Source organism: Petaurus breviceps, unplaced genomic scaffold, assembly GCF_028583685.1.
Source record: "Petaurus breviceps papuanus isolate PSGF00001 unplaced genomic scaffold, PetGlider_PUasm1.0 76, whole genome shotgun sequence".
Lineage (NCBI taxonomy): Eukaryota > Metazoa > Chordata > Mammalia > Diprotodontia > Petauridae > Petaurus > Petaurus breviceps.
The window spans coordinates 1344986-1372902 of NW_027186473.1; the positions used below are offsets into that span (position 1 = coordinate 1344986).

At 39.7% G+C, this 27917-nt stretch overlaps 1 protein-coding gene across 13 annotated transcripts in view; it reads left to right on the plus strand.

Annotated features, from left to right (window-relative positions):
* Positions 1–27917, plus strand: part of LIMCH1 (LIM and calponin homology domains 1) — a 384992-nt gene that overhangs the window by 134559 nt on the left and 222516 nt on the right. For all 13 annotated transcript variants that reach the window (XM_069105135.1, XM_069105132.1, XM_069105134.1 and 10 more), the window contains exon 2: positions 15533–15603. In XM_069105135.1, coding sequence (XP_068961236.1) covers positions 15533–15603 — 71 coding nt within the window. The remainder of the gene's footprint in view (positions 1–15532; positions 15604–27917) is intronic.

The window sequence follows — 27917 nt, forward strand, 5'->3', positions numbered from 1 at the left end:
GAATTCATTTATACTTTTAAAAATTATTGAGTTCTCAAACCTTTTGGTCTCGGGACTCCTTTGCACTAAAAAATTATTGAAGAATCCATTTATACTTTTAAAAACTATTGAGGACCCTAAAGAACTTGTGTTTATGTGAACTTCTACTGGACCATCTACTATTACTTCAATAGAAGACCCGTGTCTCCCCTGAAAAAAAGCTAAAACTTATAATAATTTAAAATATTAATTTATTTAAAATAACAATAATAAACCTATTGCATGTTATTATTAATAATATTTTAAAGAAGAATTTTCTAAAGAAAAATTATTTAGAAGAGTGATATCGTTTTGCATATTTTTGTAAATCTCTTTAATGTCTAGTTTAATAGAAGACAGCTGTATTCTCATAGACTGCTGAATGCAATCTATTATGATACATTGCTTTGGTTGACATATATGAAGAAAAATCCAGTCCAAAATGGACAGTAGTTGGAAAAGGGAGCATTTTAATAAACAAATAACATATTAATATTATGAAAATAATTTTGACCTTGGGAGGATCTTGGAAACCCCTCCCCCTCTGAGAACCACTGTAGTAGGCCATTCCTACATCAACCCATTCCTAGACTAGTTAGTGGGAATTCTCAGCTGCCCCCTTTAGTGGAGGGAAAGCCAAGGAAGTAAAAAGAAGTTCTTCACTTCAGTCATAGAACTGAGTTCTCAGCTGAAATACTGTAAACTAATCACTTTAAGAAAACTTTGGAGCATTCCTGCTTACATACGTAACTTGATGATTCTGTCATTCAGACTTAATCTGAGCAACTTTAAGAATCTTTTTTTCCACCAAAATCACTGAGCAGTAGGTAACGAATACATGCTATGGTCTGATTAAGAAAACTCACTGAGGTATATTATTATTAAAGTGAGATCCAATTTTTCTGAAATGCTTTTTCCTTTGCTGAAAAACGTGGTACTTGCATGCTGTGAGGTCCCTTGTGAACCAAATCAAATGGAAACACACCCTAGGCGTTGGTGGTAGAAACAACAGAAGAAAAAATACTATGGCCTTATGTTTGCCCCTTTTCCTCCCCCCACAGTGAAAATATAGTTTGTTTTAAAATTGTTTATCTAATCGTTGTGACAAATATTTTTCCTTATTAAGCATCTTAGCTATTTTCTAAAAAGTTGTTTGGTGATTTTTAGACCCTAAGTGATTTTCTAACTATGGCTGTTTTTTTTTCTTTTCTTTTTGGAAGGCAGTTGGGGTTAAGTGACTTGCCCAAGGTCACACGGCTAGTTTTTTGTGTTAAGTGTCTGAGGCCGGATTTGAGCTCAGGTCCTCCTGACTCCAGGGCCGGTGCTCTGTTCACTGCTCCACCTAGCTGCCCCCTATGGCTGTTTTTAAAAGGTCAATTTGAAAATGCTTTGTCCACTTTGTATTCCGAGGAGGTGGATGAGAACAGTTTTTGGCCACTTCTCATTCTTGCTTAAATATATCAAGTCAGACCATCTGATTGCAACAGATTGTACTTAGTGCTTCTTCAGAGTTCTGTTAGCAGGGGATATTATAGGACTCTGTGTATTTATCAGTCTCTTCTTTTTCCCCAGTGCCATTGTTACTCCAAATTAGGAAGCAGACTGCCCTTTTTCCTTCCTTTTCCCCTTCCACACGAATGTCAGTCACATTCTTTGGTAGTTGGCAGAGCCTCTCTGTGTGGAGAGAGCAGGTAGAAAAGATGAAGTGAGAGAAACCAAACTGATATATACTGAGCTGGCAAACGTGATTCAATCATCACATGGAAATCATAGAGCTTACTAAAATGTGTGAGGTCAGAGGAACATATGCACTCTAAAGCGAAAGAATCCAAAGTCACTGAAACCTTTTTTTATCCACTCTTCTCCGTAATCACTGAGTTCCACCTGCAGAAGGGATGGGCAGAGGTGCCATCACCCCAAGGAACTTGTTGAGACTTTAGGACTGGTGTGACCCTAATACCCGTTTCCTGCTACTTGCATCTACATTTTCTTCCTTATTCGGATCGGTCCTTCCTCTCTTCCCTATTTTCCTTTACCTATTCCTCCTATTTCACATCCCTTCCCATTCTCTTTGCTGACTGCTCCAGTCTCTCTACATGCCATCCTTATTGACCAGGAGGAAGGAGTCAGTGCTCTCCTGGCTCCTGGTTTCCAGGAACAGACCCTTTGAAGTTCACACCACCTCTTATATAAGTGTTTATTGATGTCCCTGTCAGTGGATGAGAGTAGCCGCTTCTTTAATCTTCTGATCTCAGGGTCACTCTTCCCTCCCTGGGCAATGAGCTCAGTACCTTTACAGTCTTTCCTCCTCAACCTTTGCCTTCATCCTTAGTGACATCAATATTTGCTTTATTATCTATTTGAAGCTAACATCTTTGAACACCCTGGACTCTGTTCACATCCGCTTTTCATGTAACTTCTCCTACCTCTCCCTCTGCCATAGCCACCTATGGGGATGGTCACACTTTAGACCTCACTGTCGCCCCTGTTCTCTGAGATCTTGAGTTCTGTGATTACTCTCTGTTCAAAATCTCCTTTTTTTTTGTTTTGTTCTCCTTCCTCCCCCCTGCCCCCCCCCCCCCCGAGGAATAGAAATGTGGGAGGGAGGAGACCTGGCACAGAGAACACTCTGACCACAGGTGCAGTCACACTGGGAGAAGGGTGCAATCCAGACTTTGAAGGTGGGCTCTGCAGGAGGAACCATGAAAATGGAAGGTGAGGAATGGGTGAATAGGGCAGGAGAGGCTTGAGTCATTATTGTAGGGCAAAAAAGTACCCGCTCCTGGGGAGGAAGTTTTCCTATGCTCAGAAACCTCCCACAAATCTCTGTTTTCCATGGGTTAGTTATAGATCTGCTTCCCCCTCTCCCATTGCTTCTCCCATCACTGAATCTGGTCTATGTCACAATGATCTTCAGAACTCCATTCTTCTCCTCATTCTGTTGCTTGCATTCTGGCTTCACAGTCTCAGGGGAGGAGAACCTGCAGCCCTAAGGCTACATGTGAGCCTCTAGGTCCTCAAGCATGACCAAACATGGATTCAGTCAAAGGGCCATGCTTGAGGACCTAGAGGGCCACATATCACCTCAAGACCTCAGGTTCCCAGCTTCTGGCTCTAAATCTTGGACTGTATCATTTAAAAAAGGCTTATCCTCCATTGTTCCCCACTCTCTCCTATTCTGCTAATTCTCATCCCTCTCTCTTTCACCATCTGTCCTCTCTGCATCTTCTCCCAAGCTATTGCTGACTGCTGAAGGAGGCCATGAAGGTATGTGTCCTGGGCCCACTACAAGTGCATATCATCTCATCTCAAGTGAGAGACCACGGCTGTACGGCATTTGCTTTATTGGTCTACAACTCACTCTGTCTCACATTGGCAATTTCAGACCTTCTGCTGTTGTCCTCAAGCCCCAGGTCTACTCTCACCCTCTCCTTCAGCAAACGACCTTCCCTCCTGCTTGACTGAGAACGTTAAGACTCTCTGTTGTGACTTTCCTCATCTCTCTTCTTTCTCATCATCTTGACCTTTTAGCAGCATTCAGTACTGTTGATAACCTCCCTTCTCTTTAGTGCTCATCTTCTCCTAAAGCTGGCACCTCACCCTAGTTTTCTGGTTTGCCTTCTTGGGTTCTACCTTCACAGCGTTTCTTAGGCTTGTCCTCTCCATACCTGTGACCCTCCCCAACTTTCACCTGGACTATTATAATAACCTTTTCATTGATGTCCACGTTTCTATCCCTTCTCTCTCTAATACATTCTTCAAACTGCCACCAAAACAGGCTTTCTGAAGCATGGGTCTGCACAGGTCTGTGACTTTCCTGCTCAGAAACCTTTGGCAGCTTTCCTGATCCTCCTTGAGAATAACGCCTTCCTTCTGTTAACCGTAACCAGTCTGTCCTGCGTATAACTTGTATATACAAGTTGTCTCCCTCATTAGGCTATGAGTTTCCTGAGAGTAGGGACTGTATTTAGACTATTCCTAGTTCTTTTTTTTTTTTTTTTTTTGCTTTTTGGAGGGCAGTTGGGGTTAAGTGACCTGCCCAAGGTCACACGGCTAGTTTTTTGTGCTTAAGTGTCTGAGGCCGGATTTGAACTCAGGTTCTCCTGACTCCAGGGCCGGTGCTCTACTCACTGAGCCACCTAGCCGCCCTCTATTCCCAGTTCTTAGCACAGTGCCTGGTATATAATACATGTTTATTAAACAACTATATAGTATAATCCATAGAGTGTTGTACTTGGAGCCAGAATGACCGGTGTGACCTTGAGGAATTGACTTAAGCCTTCTCATCCATGATTTCCTCATCTGCAAAAAAATAATGTTGTCTCTTGATTGTTTTTAAGCAATTGGGGTTAAGTAACTTGCTCAAGGTTACACGGCCTGTTATTTTGTGTGGGTGCCAAATATCTGAAGCCGGAACCGATCTTGGGTCTGGCACTCTTATTCACTACGCCACCTGGCCACCCCAGTCTCTTGGTTGTTGTTAAGTATTTTGCAAATCTCAAGGTGCTGTCTAAATGCTAGTTGTTTACAGATTTCTCAAACCCCATTTCCCATTTCCTTTTGCTCCTTCAGAATGTTCCTCATACCTGGAATTCCTTCATTATCTCCATCTCCCAGGCTCCCTCTTAAGAGTCTCTTCAGGAAGGAGCTACCTTCTCCATAAAGTCTTCCTCCAGCCTTTTCTCCTCCCCAGTTGAAAATAATTTCTTTGACCTCAGATTCTCCTGGAGTTAACTACTTCCCTCTTTTGTCCCTGCCTCACTCTAGGTTATGTTATAATTGTGCACACATTATTTCTCACCAGTAGACTAGAAGAAATTCTTTAAAGAGGCCTACCATAGATGTTTTTCAGCACTATACCCCAAGTACCTAGCAAGCACAGAGCCTTCAATAAGTGTGGGTTGAATTGAATTCCATTTGCCAATCCCTCCTGTGTCTTTGGAAAATCAAAATGAGTTGAATTTTCATGTCCTATTACTTTTATTTTATTGAGAACCAGTTGCATGTGAAACCACTGTGAGGGCTGTGGTGGGAAAGGAATTAGATTTTTTTATTCCTTTTCTCAAGGAGATTATAATTTAGCAAACCATGGAATTATTTTCTCTTAGTTACCCCATAGACCATAACAGTTCAACATTGTCTTGGCAAAGATTCTAGAATGGTTTGCCATTTCCTTCTCTAGTAGAATAGGGTGTACAGAAGTTAAATGACTTGCCCACGGTCCCACAGCTGGTAAGTGCCTGAAGGAAGATTTGAACTTGGGTCTTCCTGAGTTCCAGGCCCCATTTTACTTCCCTTTAAAATAATCTGTAACAATTTTCAAGTTTAAATTTTACATCAGTCATTCTATAATTTTCTTTGTTGTGTGATTTAAAAAATCGACAATAATGATGATCCTGATGAGGATTTTATTTGACAAGTTTGAAAGTCTAAATAAGTTATTCCCTAACTTTGGGCCAGATCCTTGTGCCAGTCTGACAGATGTACACATGAAAATTACTTGAGAATAAACAGTACAAGGGGGAAGGAAACTACAGAGTAAGATCATCTATTTTAAAGCCAAAGGCTACTTGCATCTTTTGATCTGAAGTATCCCTACCCTGACTTTCTTCTATTAGAATGGATAAATTGAGAATTTCTGATGTCCACCTGGCACTCAGCCCCCACCTGTGGGTGACTCCAAGAAGCTGCAGCATGTGCAGTAGTGGCCACATCCCAATAAACTAATTTTGGCAGATGGGCTAAACCAGGTTGAGGGTAACTGATGGGTAACCCATTGGTAACTTGGGAAGAGATCTACCCCAAGCATGGGAAGACTTCCCTGGAAGGAATGGGCAGATGAGAACAATTTGTTCCAATAGCCACAAAGCCAGCTGAGCCTTTGCTTTACTGTGGAGGGCTTAGAGCTTGGGTAGACATGGAAGACACCAGCGCCATCCACTGCATCCTGAGCCATCGCCCGTCATTCTGACTTTTGCCTTGCCACAGGACGCTGGAAGAGAGAGTGCGGCTGACAACTTTGTTCAGTTCTGACTCACTTGAGTTCAGTTCATAGGAAAGTCGAGACATCATCCCATACTCTCACTGGTCCTCTTGAGGATGAACAGCATTGCTTAAGGAAGTACCCCATTGATTGACTGAATTTATGCCATTCTGAATGAAGGAGAAATACTGTCAGTCTGTATAAACTGGCATGGAGTTCTTTTGTTTTGCTTTTTATTTACCTCCTTAGGACCCTTTAGAATGAAAATACTTTTCTTTCTTCTCTTGATCCTTTGAGGAAAAGACTGTAAAATAATGACAGTTAGTATTCTCAAAATATAAAAGATCTTTCACAAAGACTAGCTTTATGGCAAGAAAGATTTTAGATTCAAGGAAAATGGTTCTTGGCTTTACATTGGGATCCACAGCCAGTGGAGGTTAAGGAGTCTGTTCTCTGAGAGCTTTACGATTTTCATCAGAGATATCCATCTGTTCCCAATCATTCCCTTCCTTTGAATCTCAGCCAAAATCCCACCTCCTGCCAGAAACCTTTCCCTGTTAGTGCTGTGTTGTGCTAGTGCCCTGTGTTGGATTATCTGCAGTTTATCTTGTTTGTAGGTAGTTGTTTGCATGTTGTCCTTCACGAGACTATGAGCTCCCGAGTGTAAAGACTTATTTTTGCCTTTGTATCCCCAGTATTTCGCAGTGTCTGGCAGGATAGACTGTAATGTATGCATCATTTATGAAGAACATACTTTGTACCAAGATCTCCATTGATTATCTCACTCCCCTTAAAATGAATGACCTTTTGTTAGGTAAGAACACATTATTGATCATTCAATCAGAAGTAGGTGTGAGCAAGGCCATAATACCTCAGAATTAGGGTTAGATTTCTTGGGGTTAAGCAAGAGTCTTCTTCAAACACTATGTGCAGAGTATTCTATCACATTTGGAATTATAAATGAAATAAAATCCAGGTGTGCATAACTTTTAAAGAAACCTAATATCAGAAAGTCCAGATTTGTTTATTTAACTGATATCAAATGAAAGATCCTTAGTAGCTTTACATCAGTTATTCAGATACCTCAGGTATTCAAAATGCAATTCAAATTTACCAAAAATAGTTTTTGTATTCAGCCTTTGGGGAAAACAGCCATTGAGTACAAAGTAAGCTGTAATTCTGTTATTCAACCTTAAGGCTCAGGGGAGCTAATGTGAAGTTTATTTGGGAGTATGGGATGACTAGCTGTTCATCTGTGGGATCCTTCATCTGTGAGATCTGGAGGTAGAGATGAAATCAGAGTAGGGTACTGAAGGGGAGTAGATCAGAGAGATGGAGACCAAGTAGATCGATATAACTGTCAGGAGGAAGTGGCAACCTCCTGAATGAGATCTTTGGGCTTCAAGCTAAAAGCAAGAAGATGTCCCTAAGGAGCTGCTGTTGCTGATGAGGTTGGCCTGCTTCCTCTCTTACCTTCGTAATGAGGAGCAATTATTTTAGTGCCAGCAGCAGACATGGAGAGAACAAAAAGAGACTACAGAGAATGGGAAGATGAGAGTAGGGATGGGTAGTTCACCAGAAAACCAGCCAAAAGTAAGCCAGTAAATCAGTATTTATTAAGTGCTGTATGCTAAACATCGTTCTGTGTGCTGAGGACACAAAAAGAAAAAAGGCAAAAGACAATCTCTGCTCTCAAGGAGCTCCCAGTCTAATGGGGGAGACGAGCTGCAAACATTTAAATCCAAATATGCTATAGACAGGACAAATTAGAAGTAATCAACAAAGCAAAGGCTCTGAAACTAGGAGGGGTTGGGAAAATCTTCCTTTGAAAGGTGGGATTTTAGCTGGGACTTGAAGAAAGCCAGGGAAACCAGGAAAGAATGATGAGGAGAGAGAGCATTCCAAGCATGGGGAAAAGCCAGAGAAGATGCCCAGTCAAGAGATGGAAAGTCTGTTGAAGGCAAGGCAAGGAGGCCACTGTCACTGGATCCAAAGTATGTCTTAGAGGCTGTAAGGTATGAGAAAACTGGAAAATCAGAGGGAAAGAAGGGGGGATATTCAAGAGATGTTGCAAAATTGAGATTGATAGGCCTTGGCAACAGGTTGAACATGAAAATCGAGAGATAGTGAAGGGTTGAGGATTAGCCTGGGGCACTGGGGATATGGTGGTGCCCTTGATTGATGGTAATAGGGAAGTTTGGAACGGGGGAGCTTTTTTTGGGGAAAGATAATGACTTTCGTTTTGGACATGTTGAGTTTAAGATGTCCAAGGGATACAGACTTGAATTAATCAGTGTTGGTGAGGCTGTTAGAAGACACGTATAAATACATACCAGCAGATCTATGAAATGGCTCATCTGTTTTGTAAAACAATTTGGAATTATAGAAGAAAAGTTTAGTATTAAGCTGTTTGTATCCTTTGAACTAGCTCAGAATGAGTATAAATAGGAGTTGCTCTGGACAGAAACTCTAAGGGCCCTCCCCCTCCCAGATTAATTCTTTTGTGAAGGCAAAATAGACCATCTTTTGCCTCAATTCTTACCTGGCCTTTAATCACTGAATGGGTGTTGCCACAGACAAACTGGGTCCTGGAAAAGACCTTAGCTTAAAAAGGCCAGGGTCTTCCTCTTCATATGGGGCCATAATCAGTCATACTGACCTACGGCTTGCCACTGGACTCTGATGACTCTGGAGAAGATAGTGAGACTGAAGACTTTGCACAGCCCTACTTCACTTAAATCAGTTCAAGATACCACCCTTCTTATGTCATTGGTCCTCTTTGGGAACAAAGGGTAAAAAACAACAGGCACCTGAAGGGTATATACTTTGAGGAGTTTAGTGACAGAAACAAAGAGACCTTGATATAATGATATTTTTCCTGCCCAGGAATCTTTTTGTTTGACTGATGCTGGTAAATGGGGTTAGATGGTTTTAATTCTGTTTTATCACATGTACCATCAAAAAGGCAGGATGGATTGGAGTCAGGAAGATCTGGATTTGAATCCTACTCATTAGCTCTGTGGAACTGAGCAAGTCACTGAATCATCAGTAAAATGAGGGGGGTTCCCAATATAGAATTCCATGATCTGCACAGAAAAAAGAGGAAATCACACATTTTAGTGAATGATTTTGAGGGGATTGTGGCACATCTAAAGGGAAGTCTCCTGGAAGCAGCTGGAAATATGGGTCTCTAGTTCAGGTGTTATGCAAAGGCTGTTGGTGTAGCTTTGGGAATAATCAGTATAGTAGTGATTGTTGAAGGTATAGCTGTGGTTTGACTTTCTGAATGAAGTGTAGTAGAAGAAGAGAAGACTAAAATCTCTTCCAGACAGATCTAAACTGATCCATGTTCAAGGACACTAGGAATTAGGTGACAGGGATAAGAACAAGAGCCAAAAGGATGTCATGGTTATCTTAGAGAAACCTCAGCCCAAGAGGCAGAAGTGAGCAGGGGGATTGAGAAGACATGCAGAATGAGGCTGTGAGGAGGAGGGGAACAAGATGGCAAAGTGAATGAGATAGAATCAGCAGTGAAGCTCAGCTTTTTTTTTTTTTTGCTTTTTTAAAAATTTATTTTTATTTGTTTTTCTTTTTTTATTTTCTTTTTATTATTTTTTGAAGCTCTGCTTTTTAAAAAATGGGAAGTTGTTCAATGTTTGAAGTCAGAAGGAAAGGAACCAGAGAAAATAGAGAGTTTGAGGTGTGGTAGAGGAAGACACTGTATAGAAGCAAGATCCCTGGGGTGGCCAGATCACAAATGGAAAGATTTGCTTTAGAAAAGGGGATGGACTCCCCAACACATCCCAGACTTGTGGAAAGGGTGATGGGATAGATGTTGATAGAATTTATTGAGCAAGAGGAGGTGCTTGTAGGGTCAGCTAATACCAGATGGTGTTGGTCAACAGCTGTGAACAAAGGTGGGGGACAAATGGTTGAGGGAAGTACTGAGAGCTCAAGGAGACAGAAGGAAGAAGAATCTTTGGGAATCAAGGGAGTTGGAGAGAGATGATGAATTGATTTGCCAGTGATACATAAGAAAGGGCAACACAACTTGACTTTCAAGAAATAAGAAAATATGTACTTTTACATCTATTACAATTTACCTACGAAATTATGCTGATTGGTGTCATTCTTGTAAAATTTATGAAGCATACCTAAATAAAACCTTTTCCAGTATAAAAATTCTGAAATCTCAATTTGGACTTTTAAATTTTAAACATTTATACTACATTTTGAGGAAACCATATTCCTCCAAATGTTTGTATTCTCTTAACAATTTAGAGATAAAATATGTATATTTGACAAATTTATCCCCAAACCTTCACTTTTTTTCCTTTTTTTTTAGCATTTGAAACACTTTTTCCAGTGTGTGGTATTTTGTTGGATCATGGGATCTACTAGTTAGAGCAAGTACTGTGATTTTCTGACTTAACACATTGTAATGTTAATGGCATATGAGATTTTCCTGGTTCATTAAGGGAAGATTGCTTAGGGGAGGCTTGCTTTGTAGGAAGGCTTTCACACCTTTTGCTAATTTCTAATTAGACACTGAGTTACATGGCTTCTGGCTATGAGAAGTGTATATATATTCTGAGTTGATATTTTGCTATGGGGGCTTGCTTATTGAGGAGGATCTTGTGATTCCCTGGTCGAGATTCTGAGTGGCTGTATGTTCAGAGCTCCCCCACTGCTCAGATGTAAAGGCTCTTTCGATCCAGGGATGTATGTAAAGTGTAAAGTTGATTCAGGCAGTAACAGTCAACCCTGTCTGTTGGTCTTTATTTCTCTGCTTGTATTTTATCTGAAGTTCAGGGAGCTGACTTTTCCCCTGAACTAATGAATGTAATTAAACAAAGATTGTTGACCCCTTAAACAGCTATCTTTCCTAGTAAAGCAAATCTAAGAACCTATACAGCAGCCAAACCTGGGTATGCTGGTGTGGTTGCTGCTACAGACATATGCATGTTATCGTATAAATTGGTCATGTTAAAATAGTTGCCCAGGTGAGTAGGATGGTCCTATGGTCAGAACAACTTTTCTTCTCTCACCTTTGCTCCTCCTTGGGATTTCCCTGCCCTTCTCTCTTTCCCTACTAGGCCTGCTGTTGCTTAACTCACTTACACTCCATCACATGCCATCTCTACTTCTCACCTGGTGTTAGGAGGGGGGTGGGGTGGGATTTGTCCACCTTATGCAAAGTTATTGCTCTCACCATCCCTCCATGCATACCCCTCAAAGCTGATGTGTCAATCCTTTGAAATTGTTTTTGGAGACTTTGATTTTATTTTTTTTAAGATTTTGAAAGGTGGCTGGTGATTCCTTAGACAAATAGGCAGTACGATGGTTGGTGATGGACTTGGAAACAAGATGAATTTACATTCTGACTCAGTTTCTGAGTAGCTATGAGACCCTGGGTTAGTCAGAATCAGTTTTCTTATCTGAGAAATGGGGATAAAAACATCCCCTACCTCCTCTGGTTGTTGTGAGGACCAAATGAGGTAACATCATTTGTTTTGTAAACCACCAAATGCTATCTATATAAATGCCAGTTATTATTAATATTAAGGACAGCTAGGCAGTGCAGTGGATAGAGTGTGGGGCCTGAAGTCAGGTCCGTTGTCTGGAGTTCAAAACTGGCCTCAGACACAGTAGCTATGGGACCCTGGGCCAGTCACTTAATCCTGTTTGCCTCAGTTTTCTCATTTGTAAAATCATCTAGAGAAGGCAATGGCAAACCTCTACAGCATCTTTGCCAAGAAAACCCCAAATGGGCTCATGAAGAGTTAGACATTACTAAAATGACTAAGCAACAACAAATTATTAATACTAATAAATAGATAGGACTTTATTATGGGTGCCTTTTACCTCAAGCATGAGAAAACATTGTGGCTTAAATATAATAGGGTTTGTTGGAGAAGGGCATTAGAAAAGAAGGATACGTGGATCCTGGTGCCTGCTAAGGTAAGGATGCAAGGATCCATCCGTGAGTTGCTCATCAGTGAAATCCTGGACCGAAGTGGCTTCAGGCCATGGTGGGAAAGAGGAAGCTGATCAGTGACCCATTGAGAGGCTTTGACCACTCCTCCTCGCTGAGTGGCTGGCTGCCCCTGGGTTATCTCACATCAGAGGCTTTTTTTCAAGTCTAAACTCCTGATAGGAAACATGGTTTCATTCTCTATACCTAGTTTAGTACATGGCACCTTAGTAGGTGTTTGATAAATAACTGATGAGGTAGAGGGCCAGGAAGGGGTTTCCTACCTCAGATATCACAGGCAAAGAGTTTCCAATTCTCAAAACTGCATGAGGAATAGAAGTTTCTAGGCAGATTTTGGGTCTTTCGGACTTGGAGGTGGAGTAGTAATACCAAGGAGAACCCGTGTGTTGAAGAGATAGAACTTGTAAGAAAAGATAGACCAGGAAAGGCTGAGGGTTTCTAAAGTTGTCCATCCCTTTTTAACTCCCTTCCTACTCCTCACTGTATCTCTAGGTCCCTCAGTCTCTGTCATTCTCTGCTCTACTGAGATTTCAGCCCCAAGCCAATAACAGTGGCTTGAACCTATGAGTTCTTACTCATAATGTCAGGGGCTTATAGGGCAAGGGAATCCCCAATCCTCCTGAAGCAGAGTGGGCTGGGAAAAAAGACGTGTTCTTGGTGTCTTGCATGGGCATTCAGATTCTATGATTCTGATCGAATAGGGGTTAAATGGGATTGTGTGGATCAGACTGGTAAAGGGAACCAGCTTTGAAGCCAGAGGATCTGGGTTCAAATTCTGGCTCAGCCACTGGATCTTGGTTGAGTCTTTTAGTCATTCCAAACCTTAGTCTCCTTAATCTGTAGGATGATAGGCTTAGAATAGATAACCTTTAGCTATCCTTCTGTAGGTACATCTGTGATCTGAGGAACTTACCATGTATAATGTTCTTCTGGAAAATAAAAATTATATAATGAGATTATTGGATTATAGTTTAGTACCCTTAGTTAACAGATGAGAAAATTGAGAGCCGGAGAGGTAGAGACTTGGAAGTCAGAGGACCCAGGTTTAAATGTTGGCTGAGCCATTTAATAGCTAGTCCTGTGGGCTGGGGTAAGTCACCCCCATGGACCTCATTTTTCAAATGAAGGGACCTAAATGATGACCTCTCTGGGCCATCTGTCTGTAAATCTATTTTCCTATGAACTCAAACAGCTTCCTCCATTTTTCACAGTGGTTTTCCTAAAGGCTGGCTATCAGGGAAGGGGAAAGGCAGCGAGGGAAAGAAGGGAAAACTTAGATATTACAAAACAAAATTATGTAAGTTAGTGAATATTTTTTAAAAGTCTTTTACTTCCATGCCTTGGGCTAGGAGAGGGAGGGGAAGCCTAGAGAAATTTAAGCAAGGTCATGCAGGTAGTACATCTCAGAGTCAAAATTTGAACCCAGATCCTCTCACTCCCAATCCTACACTCTTTCCTGTGATCTACAAAGCCAAATAACTATTCTGAATAACTGATTCATGTACAACCTTTTAATTAAGCTGTTACCTCTATTGGGCAATTTGTTCTCATTTATTTTCATTTTAAACCATTTTTGCATCTTCAATTTATCATTGAACTATAGTTTCTCAGAGAGTATTGATTTGTGTTGATTCTGGAAGGTAAATTAGCATATTTCTTTACTAAAATTTGCATAACATAATCATCCTTGAGGCTAGGGTAACTAATTCTCGGTCCTAGTTCTGACCTTTCCAGCTATGACATAATAGTGAAGGTTGCCAATTAATTAACATTTATAGTCATATTATACAATGTGTTATATTGTAAACACATAATAAAAGACATTGCCTTGAAGTTATGTTATGGACTGGGTTACACTGTGGTTTTCCTTACTATAGTCATCTTAAAAAAAGGAAAAACAAAAGGTCTGTTTAAGTTCGTTTGTTTCAATGATGTCAGTATCTGGTCACTTAAACATGTCATTTAAACTGACAAAACTCTGAGAAATAATGTAACTGATGGATCTCTCCTTGAGAATACAGATAAACTTCCTACCAACTAATCTGCTAAAAGAGAGTGATGACAGACAGACGATGTTCTCCAGGCACAGGAGAGAGCATTTCCCCTATTCTGCAAGGGGCCACCTCTTACTTCAAAGGTTTCATAAATGATCCTTGCACTTGAGATCTTTCCTGACCAATGGAGTTTGAGACAATTCTTGACCAGTAGCAAAAGTGTTTTAATTTGAGACTAAAAATATGTGGCACCACTCTCCCCTTTGGCTTGTTGTTTGTTTGTTATTAAAGACAAGAAACCGGCATCTGCTGGAAAGCTAAGGAGATTTTTACTTGACATTCAACACAGGCCTTGCCCTTAAAGTGCTGATAGTCTAGATGAGGAGATACAAGGCAAATTAAGGACCGGACTAGGATACAGAAAAATTAAAAGTTTGAGTAGCTATAAAGTGGAGATTAATTAATGCAGCATGCCACTGTGGTGCCTTCTTGCCCCGCATCACCAGCGTGGGCATCAGGAGAAAGACATAAAATGAACAACTTGTTCAAAGGAGCTGATAACTAGATTTTCCGTTTATTCTAATTATATTCCATCCCAGCATCTCAAAACACACACACACACACACACACACACACACACACACATACCTCATTCTCATTCTCTCTCTCTCACACATTCATTCTTCCACACACACCCCTCCCCCCCCCCCCCCCCCCCCCCAGCGCCATCCACTTTCTATATTGAAAGGCAATATGGCAAAGTGGATAGAGCCCTAGTCTTAGAAACAAGAAAACCTGGGTTCTAATCCCAGCCAAGACCTTTAGTTGTATGAACCTGGGCAAGTTACTTAATTCTTCCACAGACTCAAGTTTCCCCCTGGGCAAAATGAGGGTGATAATAATATCTGTCTCTAGGGTTATTGTGAAGATCACAGTAATAGTAAAAAAGTACTTTGCAAACCTTAAAACTCCATATAAATATTAGCTAGTTATCTAGTAAGTGCTTAGTAAATATTTTTCGAACGAATAAGCTGGATATAATGAGGCTTGAATGAAACAAACTATGCTGTAGGCTGAATTTAACCAAATCCACGAAAGCAGAAAGCCACATCAGACAGTACTCAAGAGAAACCACACTAGGTCTTTCTAACTGGAGGAAAGGGATTTGTGTTTATTTCTTCCCTCTTTGTTACCTGTTCAAGAATGAACAAGTCACTTAACTCTTTTGGGCCTCAGTTTCCTTATGTATAAAATGTAGAAATTAGACTAAATCTCCTTTTCGCTCCTTTTCAGCTCTAGAGCTATGATTTTAAGTTTTTATAAGAGTAGATAGACAATAAAAGTATTAAGAAAAACTGTCTAAATTTAGATTTAATTAATTCAGGCAAGACCACATGACTGGGGGAGAAAACATAGGCATAATACATTTTTTTCCATTCCTGGAATGTCACTAATAATTTCCTGGGCTATTGAATTACAGGAAAAATATTGAATTTCCTGATTAGAGAGAAATGTTGATACCTTTTTCTTTTTCTTTTCCAGCAAGTAACTGGCAGGAGTTTTGGTGACAGAGATTTTCGAACAGGACTAGAAAATGGCATCCTGCTCTGCGAGTAAGTAAAGATTTGAATTATTGCCATTAAAAGAGGAAAAAGAATCATATTCTTGTGGTCCCCAACACTTTTAAATTCCTGTTTGTATTGGTCTCATTGATACTCTGTGTGCTATAGCTATAGCTCTGGTATCAGACTTGTAAAGGTCTGGGCTCAAGTATAGTGGTAGAGGGCTTCCTTCCTGTCAGTGAACACAAGAAGGCACGAGAAATTAAGTCACGAGACAATCCAGGCTGGGATTTGAACCCAGGCCTTCCTGTCCCTAAGGTCAGTGCTCTTTCTTCCTCAGAAGAGGAATGAAATGAAATGAAAAGAGAGTTTACCTTCTGTGTTTCTTTCTCTTTTATCTCTGTCCTCTCCCTCATCTTTTCTCTATCTCATTTCCTCTGTTCTCTTCCTTCCTCCTTTCTCCTTCTTGTTTCTCAACCACCTTTTTCCTCCATTATTTGTCTTTTTTCTCTCTTTTCCTTTTCTTTCTCCTTTTTATTTCTTATTTCTTTGCTCTCCCATCATTCTTTTCTCTTCCACTCTCCTTTCTCCTCTCCCATCTCTCTGCCTCTGTTTTCCTCTTCTCTCTTCCTCTATGCAGTGGTCCACTCCTTGGTCAATGAACCGAATCATTTTTAGTGATTATAATTAACTCTGAAGCTAGTATTCATATTTTAATTTTATTTTCTTTGTCTCCCTCTCTTTCACTGATCATGTGTGCTATATCTTGGAATGTTGTAGTAAGGATGAGCTTGAAGTTTTTTTTCCCTTAATAAAACAGAATCCTATTTTTAAACTAATGAAATAAGCAGCAGCTGTAAAAATTTTAGGAGGGAGGATGTGAACTTCATCTGAAGTTGTTGAAGATTGGATTTAATAGTTACTATGATCTGGATGCTGATAATGGTTTAAAAATTTTTTTTCTTTTAAGAAACAAAACAAAACAAAAGCCACATTGAAATTCATAGTTTTGTCCTTGAAAAACTTTAAAAATATGCATCTTAACAAAACATGTTACACTCAACTCTATGCCACAGCAATTTGAAATAGTAATAGCAATTTCTGTGTGGTTTCTTTCCTTCTTCATTGGTCCCAGCTGCAGGGTGGGCTCCTTCCAATGTGCTTGTTATTAACAAAGCCTGCTTCTGTATATAGCACTGTCATCTTCACCAGATGCATGTCTTGCCTTCTGTTAATATACAGTCTTAGGTCATCAAGTAGATACCATATTTTAGGGATGCTCAGATGCTCATATAACTAGAAACCACAAATAGATCTATAATGAAGTTGAATTGGGTTCTATCATGTGCTGTTATTTCCAACTGAAAAGCTTGATGGCAAAATTCTTCACATTTATTACTAAACTCTCTCCCCTTTTACAACTTTACCACATTTTTTTGGAAACCTCATCTCTTGGCCTCTTTGAGAGACAGGCAGCTTTCTCAAATTGCAGGCCAAATTAAGATATTTGGAGATTCTTTCTACTACCTCGAGTCAGAGAATTATCAAATCCTGTTACTTTTTGAAGCACTTAATGGAGTTCCTTCTCTTATATACCACACCAGTCCAGAAAGACATGAAAACTTTTTGTCTTTTTAGTATAAATTTATCCATCTTCTAATTGAGATCCTCTTTCTCTTCTCTTGTGCCAAGTAAAAGGGAATGGATTGAAGATGGAGGAATTACAACTGGAAGGAACCTTGGTGACCATGTAGTTTAAACCTCCCTTTTGCAGATGAAGAAATTAAAGCCCAGAGAGTGAAAGTGATTTGTTGAAGGTCCCAGAGAAAGTGAGCATCAGCATTAGGATGAGAATCTGCCTAGTAATAGGAATTCTCACAAGTAGAGCCTTTCTTTTCTCTGTGTGAGGTGATCCTTTGGCAGAGTGGAGTCTTGGTCTCTTGGCAGCTTTATTTCTACCACTAAGGAACTCTGGTGGGCAGATAAGCCCAACTAGATGAAATAGTGGTGACTTTGAGACCAGAGGTTATGTGAACAGACCTACCCCACATTTGACCCTGAATGCTCAGGACCCTGTGCCCGAGAGTCTGAGAGTACCCCCAGAGGAGACCAAGTGTCCTTTCTGAGGATTGTAGCTTCTCTTTTCAGCATATATATCGCCATGGCAATATTCACAGCACCTATGGTGACTATGAATATGCTGGTGTAGTTCTGAATCACAAATTTTTTTTTCTTTTTTGGTCTTTATTAATTTGTTTACTTTTAGTTTACAAGATTCATTACCACAATTCCTTGAGTTTCAAATTTTCTCTCCCTACCCCCCACCATGGAAGTATATAATCAAGTATAGTATCTGAAAATACTTTTACATTAGGCATTAGTCAGGTTATAGAGAAGGATTGTAACAGATGGAATGAAGAATGGGAAAGAGGAAACAAAACCAAACAAGAAAACGAAAAAGGGCAGGTAGTTTGCTTCAGTCTGGGTTCAATCTCAGTTCTTTCTCTGGATGTAAACATCTCTCTCCATCACGAGTCTTTTGGGTTTGACTTATATCTCTGGATTGCTGAGAAGAGTCCGGTTTATCAAAGTTGGTCGTCACACAAACGTTGTGTCTATAATTGTGTACAAATTCCTCCTGGCTCTACTCTTCTCACTCAGCATCACAGAATCACAAAATTTAACAGAATCTCCATAGAGAAGATAGAAGCAAAACATTTCTTCAGATATCAGAAAACCAAATCTCAACACCAGAAAATTCAATCCATTTCAGCAACAAAGAATTTAATACACATTATCACTGCAGGGAGCAACACCATCCCAAAGCTTTCCCCCTACTTGGGCAAACAAACCTCACAATCCTAGTTGTCTGCCTGCCTGCATCCTTTCTCTCCCTCCACTCCAACTACTCTGACCAACTTCCTGCTCCACCCTTCAGCAAACTCCTCCCACCACAGGCTCCATGTGATTATATTGGGCCTATGAAGGGGCAGGGAAGATCTTCAAATTCCCATTCCCATTATGGCATACCAAGCCAGAAAGAAAGTTTTATGGTTCAATATCAAAAATGAAGGAGTTAAGTTTGAGATGTTTGGTCAGTCAATAAGTCAGTCAAACACTTATCAAGCACTTATTATGTGTCAGGCACTTTGCTAGGACAAGGTAAACTTGAAGTGATAGTATATCAAGGTAGAAATATCTTAAGGGCAGTTGGGAATGAGAAACTTGTGACACAGGTCAGGACTAGAGAACTATGTTTGAGAGTCATGTGCATATAAGTGGCAGCCTAAGCAGTGATGGGAGATGACATCCCAAGTGGATTCTGAAAAAACACCCAAAGCTTTGTGTCCTTTTGGGGACTCTCGACTTGCTCCATTGAATGGCACTTAATTCTTTAAATGGCTTCTCCTCCTCTTCTAGGTCCCAACATCATGTCCTCCACATTTTTGTTAATCCCTATGGTGCCCAACACAGTGGCTTGCCCATAGAATCTTGAATGAACCAACTAGTTGCTTTATGGTATGCTGATAATTTTAAAACAATGATTAAGTATTGTGAGGTGTTGCCTACAACTATTTTCTGCTTGATATCTGACTTAGATGGCTCTGTATTAAAAGGATCTTGGACTTAGATGATGATGACTCCTAGCCTAGCAAAATGTGCCTTCACAATACATTTTAAAAAGAACATGTTTCTTTTTAAATGATTGAGTGATTTCCCCACACTTATAATAACTCTCTCTTCTGATAAGAGCTTTTGAATTCTTCATTCCAGGACAAAATCCTCATCTGGACTTAATTCATTTCTTAATTTACTTGCTGCAGTTTTTTTTTCTTAAATCATCTCTTATTTCTTTCAAGATTAACTGATTTGATTTCCAGAGAGAAAATTCCTCTTTCTCTAATTCTGTAAATATAACAGTATTTCTCGCATTTCAGTGTTTGACCTTTATTTCTTCCACTCTCATCATCCATACCTTTAAAGGTCTCAACATACTATTCATTCTTTGTCTCTCTTCTCTATCAGATACAAAATCAAATACAAAATATGAGTTGGGAGGGACCCAAGTCCAACCCAAACAGATTCCTTCTTTCCTCCCTTCCCACACAGATAAGCATTCACTATTTGAAAAGCACTATGATTTAGTAGAAAGGGATTTAGAATCAGACCAGACAGGTTGAAATCCTCCCTCTTTTACTTTTCAGCTGCATATCCTCATTTAACTTCTAGGCCTTAGTTTTATCATCTGTGTAATGAGGGGTTGTTGCCTTCAGGGCTTCATTAACTTTTTTTTAAATTTTTTTAAATTGAATGCTTTATTAACTGCTAGTTTACATCATTCATTTCCACAAGATTTTGAGTTAAAAATTTTCTCCCCATTTTTCCCCTACCCACCACCCCAAAATAGCAGTCCCACATGATATCCCCTCCTCCAATCTGCTCTCTCCCATATCTTCTCCCATAACCCCTTCGACTTTTCCAGTAGGGCATGGTGGATCTCTGTGCCCCAGTGCCTGTATATCTTATTTCCCAATTACATGTAAAATAGTATTAATAATAGTATATATATATATATATTTTTTTTTCCTTTTTAAACATTTTATTTTAAAACTTTGAATTCCAGATTCATTCCTTTCCTCCCTTATCACCTACCCTTACTGGGAAGATAAACAATTCAGTATAGGTTGTACATGTGTAGCTATGCAAAACATTTCCATAGTGTACATTTCCAGCAAAAGACTGACTATATTTCCCTCCCTCCTGTCCCACCTCCCACTTGTTCTATTCTCTACTTTGATCCTGTCCCTTTTCAAAAGTGGGTACTTCCAACTTCCCTACCCCCTAGCCTGCCCTCCCTTCCATTATCCCCCTGTTATCCCCTTCCCCCCTACTCTCCTGTAGGGTGAGATACCCTATTTAGTGTGTATTTCATTCCCTCCCCAAGCCAAATTCAATGAGAATAAGGTTGACTCATTCCCTTTTGCCTTCCTGTTCTTCCCTTCCATTGTAACCATTTTCCCTTGCCTCTTCTATATGCCATAGTTTACCCCATTCTCTCTCTCCTCATCTCCTCTCATTATATTCGTCTCTCAACTCTAAATTTCATCTTTTAAGTATCATCTCTTTCTATTAAATTGGTCCTGTGCCCTCTATCTATGGTTACCTGTACACATATATACATTCACGTATGTATTCATACACCCATATATCCTCTTATATAGACATATATATATATATATATATATATATGTATGTATATACACATTTCTATTCCCTTCAACTATTCTCATACTGAGAAAAGTTTCATCAGTTAACAATTATCGTTTTTCCATGTAGGGATATAAATAGTTCAACTTTGATAAGTTCCTTATAATTGCTTTTCCCTGTTTACCTTCTCATGCTTCTCCTGCTTCTTGTATCTGAATGTCAAATTTGCTATTCAACTCTGGTTTTTTTTTTCATCAAGAATGCTTGAAAGTCCTCTATTCCACTGAATGACCATATTTTCCCCTGAAATATGATACTCAGTTTTGCTGGGTAGGTGATTCTTCGTTTTAATTCCAGCTCCTTTGACCTCTGGAATATCATATTCCAAACCCCTTGATCCCTCAGTGTAGAAGCTGCCAGATCCTGTGTTATCCTGATTGTGTTTCCACAATATTCAAATTGTTTCTTCCTGGCTGCTTGTAATATTTTCTCCTGGATCTGGGAACTCTGGAAACTGGCTGTAATATTCCTAGGAGTTTTCTTTTTGGGATCTTTTTCAGGAGGTGATCGGTGGATTCTTTCAACCTCTATTTTGCCCTCTGCCTCTAAAACATCAGGGCAATTTTCCTTGAGAATTTATTGAAGGATGATTTCTAGGTTCTTTTTTTTGATCATGGCTTTCAGGTAATCCAATAATTTTTAAATTGTCTCTCCTGGATCAATTTTCCAAGTCAGTGATTTTCCCGATGAGATATTTCACATTGCCTTCTATTTTTTCATTTGTTTGGATCTGTTTAATAGTATCTTGATTTCTCATAAAGTCACCAGCTTTCATTTGCTCCAGTCTAATTCTGGAGGAATGATTCTCTTCAGTGAGCTTTTAAGATTCTTTTTCCTTCTGGAAAATTTGGCTTTTTAAGGTATTCTTACCCTCATTGCCTTTTTTGAGCCTCTTTTGCCATTCGAGTTTGTCTGTTTTTTAGGGTGTTATTTTCTTTAGTCAGGTTGCTGACTCTTATTTCATAATTTTCTTGCATCGTTCTCATTTCTCTTCCTAATTTTTCCTCTGCTTCTCTTATTTGGTTTTAAAGATCCTTCTTAAGGTTCTCTATGCCTTGTAACCAGCTTGTATTTTTCTTGGAAGCTTTTGGTACAGGAGTTCTGACTTCACCATCTTCCTCCTGTTCCATGCTTTGATCCTTTTTGTCCCTACAATAGGGGTGTAAAGTTGGGCTGCTCTGTTTGCTTTGCTTCCTTTGCCTGCTCATTTTGCCACTCAATTACTTGACTTTGGGGCTTTTTGCCACAGTAGTACTCTGCCACCAGACAGGGGAGGTCCATATCAAATTCTGGGGTTTTCTAAGCTGCTGAAGGTATTAGTTGGGTGCCCTCTCTGAGGCCTCCACACGCTCTGGCAAGCTGGTCACACCCCCAGGACCTCCACCCTAGACCACAGTCCAGATCCAAGCAGATTAGAGCAAGAGCAATCACCCCTCAGCTTGGTCCCCTTACACTCTGCAGGCCAGGCGCTGAAGCAGCCACGTGGCTCCGGCTATACAAGCACGCCTCAGCTGCTTCTCGCCCTGGGGACAAAGGCCGACAGGACTCCTGAACTACTGGATTCCGAAGTCCACACTTCACTGACCTCTCACTTTATCCTTAGCATCTATGGGTTGATATTTCTGGAAAACGCCATAGCTGCTGGTGATCTGAAGTCCCTCCAGCTGGTGGCTGGTCAGTCCAGCCCTGAGGCTAAAACCTCAGCCTTGTGAGGGGCTAGGCTTGGCTCCCAGAGCGCTGTACTGGCTGCTTGCTGCCAGCCTCCCAGGCTCTCCTCAGAGGGAGGTTAGCTTCTCTGTCATTTTGTGGGCTCTGTAGCTCCAAAGTTTGTTCAGAATCACCTTTTATATGAACTGGAGGAGGTGGGAGCTGGAGCCCCAAGGAAGTCCTGTTTCTATTCCGCCATCTTGACTCCTGATTCATTAATTTCTAAAACTTCATATTAACATTATTTATGTTTTATTGCATTTTTGTTTATTTTATTAAATAACCCCTAATTGCATTAACTTCTAGAACCACATACTAACATTATTTATATTTTACTGTATTTTTATTTATTTTATTAACTATCTTCCAATTGCATTGTAATCTAGTTTGGCTGGATAACTTCTAAGGCCTCTTTGAACTCCGTATGATCTTATATCTATGCCTTACTGACCCTCTTTTCTCTGTGCGTCCTCACTACTTCACACCCTTTTGGATCCTGACCCTTTTTATTCTGCCCTTTAATGTAAAGTTCATTTGTAGATCAAATTCTCAATCAACAAGCTTTTCATAAAAGCTAATTTTTTTTTTTTGCTTTTTGAAGGGAAATTGAGGTTAAATGACTTGCCCAAAGTCACATGGCTAGTAATTGTGTCAAGTGTCTGAGGTCAGATTTGAACTCAGGTCCTCCAGACTCCAGGGCCAGTGTTCTATTCACTGTGCCACCTAGCCACCCCAACAAAAGCTAATTCTTAAGTGTCTGTAGCTTAACAAGCACATCTCTAGATGGTGGGGATATAAGAGAAAAATAATACACTCTGCCCTCAAAGACCTTACATTCTGTTGGGGTTAACAATACATAGTTACATGCAGAAATTGTTATAAATGACAAAACAGGAGGCCCTTGAAATCCTTTGGTCCTTCTTCTTTGTCTACTTGCTTTTCCCTGTGGCTGTGTGTTCAATCCTCTGTACTAGCAGATTCTGAGTTAGATTTTTTCCTAATCTTCATATGTGCATATCCATGTTATAGGATCCTCAACCCCCTCTAGCAATGCTGAATACCAGAATTAAACAGGTTTCTCTGAGAATGGGTGCAGTAGAAAGCAAAGTCTGTGGGAGAACCTTCATAATTCTAATGGGCAGCTAGGTGGTGCAGTGAATAGTGTGCCAGGACAGAGTCGGGAAGACTAAAATTCCAGAGTTCAAATCTGCCCTCAGACATTTCCCATCTATGTGACCCTGGGGCAAGTTAATTTAACCCTGTTTGGTTCAGTTTCCTCATCTGTAAAATGAGCTGGAGAGAGAACTGGCAAACCGCTCCAGTATCTTTGCCAAGAAAGCTCCAAATGGGGTCACATAGAGTTGGACACAACTGAAATAAGGACTGAGCAGCAACAACAATGATGGTATAGCTCTAACAAACAGCAGAGATCTACAGTAGGAGTATTTTAGGACAGTAGTAATTACTATTGGTGAATCCATGAGAGGCACTGTGGTGTGGTGGATGGAGGGCTGTACTTAAAGATTTCGGTTTAAATCTTCCTCCAGACAATTACTAGCTGTGTGACTATAGGAAAAAATAACTTAATCTCTCTGGGTCTCAGTTTCCTCAGTGGTAAAATGGGGGAGTTGAATTTGATGACCTCAGATAACATCTATGACCTCAGTTGAGAATAAAATCAGTAGTGTTTAGGGATGGTATTTAAGAACAGCTGCTTTCCTCATTTGAAATTGTTTGGTGCTTCTTTCTAACTTGGAAAGTAGGGATTTGGTTGGCATCTGATGATAAGGAATGCTTAAAACCCCCAGTTGACAAATATGTAAATTGCAACTGAGAACCCTTTCTCTTTGTTCAGGCCTAATCTTGTTTTTATTAGTGGGGCCAATCCTAATGGTGTTTGCAGCTGTGTTTAGAAACCAGTGCTCTGTGTGTTTGGTAAAACATTTCTGTGCTCCCAGGAAAACCCCATGGTTCTGATCAAATAGAAGGACATTCATGGGCATGAGGCCGACGACGATTTCTTCTTCTGCCACTCTGGTTTCTGAGCAAGGCCTATCTTATTTTGTTTAATTAATTTAATTTCTTCTGCTCAACTAGGCTTCTGATATTTTCTCTGACAAGTGAGTTCAGTAAGTTGGGCTTATCCCTTTGTCACTGGTCTTTCTTGGCCTCTGTGGGATTCTGCCTTTCTCTTGTAGCATTTGACTGAAGGTCAGTCATGTCCATGAGAGGTGGAAGAATATTTACTGTAGCAAAACGGTTTGTCTTTATGTTTGCATTTATCACACAGTTGTCACTTCTGATGTGGCAGTTCATATCCTTTTACTCTTTTCCTTGATTTATTTCCTGGTTGTCTGCTGAGAATTCGCCTTTCTCTAGTCCCTGTTGCTGGGGAGACTGAGGTTTTTGGATCTCATGAGTTCAGTTCTCACCTGCAGTGAGCTAAACCAATCAAGTGTCCCCACTGAATCCACCACCAATATAATGACTACTCCTACTTTCACTCTTCCCCCTTCCTCAGTGGAGGGCTGGTTACCTGAGTAGGGATGAACCAGCCCAGACTGCAAAAACAGCAGGCTAAAGCTTGATGAATATAGTCATACTTTGGAGACGTTGTGGGTTGAGTTCCAGACCCCTGTAATAAAGCAAATATAGCAAGAAAGTGAGTCACATGAATTTTTTGGTTTCCCATGATATAAAAGTTATATTTACAATATACTGTAGTATAAATGTACAGTAGTATTGTGTCTAAAAAACCAAAACACATACCTTAATTTAAAAATACTTTATTACTAAAAATGCTAACCACCATCTGAGCTTTCAGCAAGTTATAACCTTTTTGTTGGTAGAGAGTGTTTGATTGGCGCTGAATGATCAGGGTGGTGGTTGCTGAAGATTGGTGTGGTTGTGGCAGCTTCTTAAAGTAAATAAACAGTGAAGTTTGCCACACATATTGACTCTTCCTTTCACTCAAACTCTTAGAGACCATCTAGGGTTATTAATTGACCTAATTTCAATATTGATGTGTCTCAGGGAATAGGGAGGCCCAAAAAGAGAAAAAGAGATGGGGGTATCAGGTGTGGGGAGTTTGTGGTGCCCCAAAATAATTACGATAATAACATCAAAGATCACTGATTACAGATCACCATAACATATATAATAATAATGAAAAAGTTAGAAATATTGTGAGAATTGCCTAAGTGTGACACAGACACGTATGCTGTTGGAAAAATGGCTAACTCTAAATAGACTAACTCTAAATGCACTCAAAAAAGGGTTGCCACAAATTTTCAGCTTTTTTTTAAAAAAAATGCAATATCTGTAAAGTATAATAAAAGCAAAACATAATAAAATAAGGTATGCCTATATTAGGATCAGCTGTTAGTGGCTGATGCACTTCTCGCCTGGATGTTGAGGGGTTTGGGGTGGGAAGAAAAATGGAGGATTCAGAATTAAAGCTGGATAATTTTACAAAATCACTGAATTTGGAACTTATGATTCTTTGTTTCCATATTTCAGGAACTCAGAAAGTCTGATTCTACAATTTGATTTCCTCTTTATTTTTCCCCTCCTAATTCTCATGGCTCTTTGTACCTTTCTCCTGTCCCTTTTGTATTTGATTTAAAAAGAAACACAAAAAACTTAACTCTTGCAGTTGAGTGTATGAATTATCCTTATTTTCCATGCCTTAGGGCATTCAGTATTGACTTTGAGTGAGCAAGCTTACATACATGTCCTGCAGGAGTCCAATAGCAGACTAGTAAGGTAAACACAGATGGAAAATCTTATTGCCTGGATTCGACTGACAGCTTTATGAGGCCAGAGACTCCTTAGAGGTGGGAAAATTTTTGCTGGAATATAGAGTATGTGAAAGATAGTGACAAGAGATAAAGCTAGAAACATAGGATGGATAAATCCATATTGTTAGAGCTGGGTTTCTGTGAGCTATTGAGACAGAGGACAGAATCTGAGATTGATTCAGACCTGGGTTTGAATGTCTCTTCTCCTTTGTCTTCTATAGAATGGAAGAGTTGGATTTGATAGACATTTCTAGTTTTGTAGTTCATGAAACCTAGTACTTTTCTACCCCTACTGGGAGGAGAGGGAATGTGTTTCATTATCGGTTCTCTTTGGTTTTTCTCACTTAGTTTCTCTCCCTCTTAATAATATTTTTGTTTATATATTTTGGCCATTTTGCATATTATTTTCTTGGTTCTGATTATTTCATTCTTTGTTCATAAAGGTCATCCTATGTTTCTAGGAAGTCTTCATTTATTAAGTTTTATTGTACATTCCATCACATTACCATACCACAGTTTAAAAAAAATTTTTTTATAAGTATTTATCATCTTCCCACTGCTGCTCCTTCAGTAGAACAATATGAAACAAAAAACCAAAACCCTCACAATCAGTACAGATTGCACAGTGAAACAAATTTCCACACTGGCCATGACCAAATATGCATGCCTTATTCTGGATTTTAAGTCGATTATCCCCCTGTTAGGAGGTGGGAGGTGTGATTCATTTTCAGTCCTGGATGCTTGGTTTGTCATTACATGAATCAGTTCTAAGGTCCTTCAAAGTTGTTTTTCTCTCTCATTTTATTATTGTATACATTGTTTCCTTAGTTCTGTTAACTTCACTCTGCATCACATCATAGAGGTCTTCCCAGTCTCCTCAGAAAATGTCTGTTTCATCATTTCTTATGGGACAGTGATTTACCACAGTTTACTTAGCCTCCATTCCCAGATTAGTGAAGTCCACCCCTTCCCCAGTTTCTCTCTTTTTTAGTACCATAGAAAGAGCTACTACAATTGTTTTCATGGATATGAATTCCTTTCCTCTTTGTTTTACTTTGGATATAGGCCTGGTAGTTCGGATAAAGGATATGCAAAGTGCTTTTCAGACATGGTTCCAAATTGTTTTCTAGACTGGAAGGTCCAGTTCAGGACTCTCCCAACAATGCATTAGGATGCCTGTGTTCCCACAGCCCCTCCAGCTTTTTGTATTTTTCCTTCTTTTGTCATCTTTGGGAATCGATGCGAGGTGGGACGTCAGAATTGCTTTAATTTTCACTTTTATAATTATTAGTAATTCGGAGTATTTTTTTCACATGGTTATTGATAGATTTTGAATAAATTCCTTATATATCTGACCCCCCCCTTTTTTTTTTAACATATTTCCTAAATGGTAGTTGCTCACTTTGTTTCCCATTCTCAGTTACCACAAAGAGTGTTGCCATTAATATTTTGCTATATGAGATGTTTGTTTCTGGCTTTGACTTCCTTGGAGGTATAAACTTAAGTCATGGGATATCTGAGTTACAGGGTATGAAGAGGTGAGTCACTTTTATTGCACAATTCCAAACGTATTAGCCGAATGATTGGAAC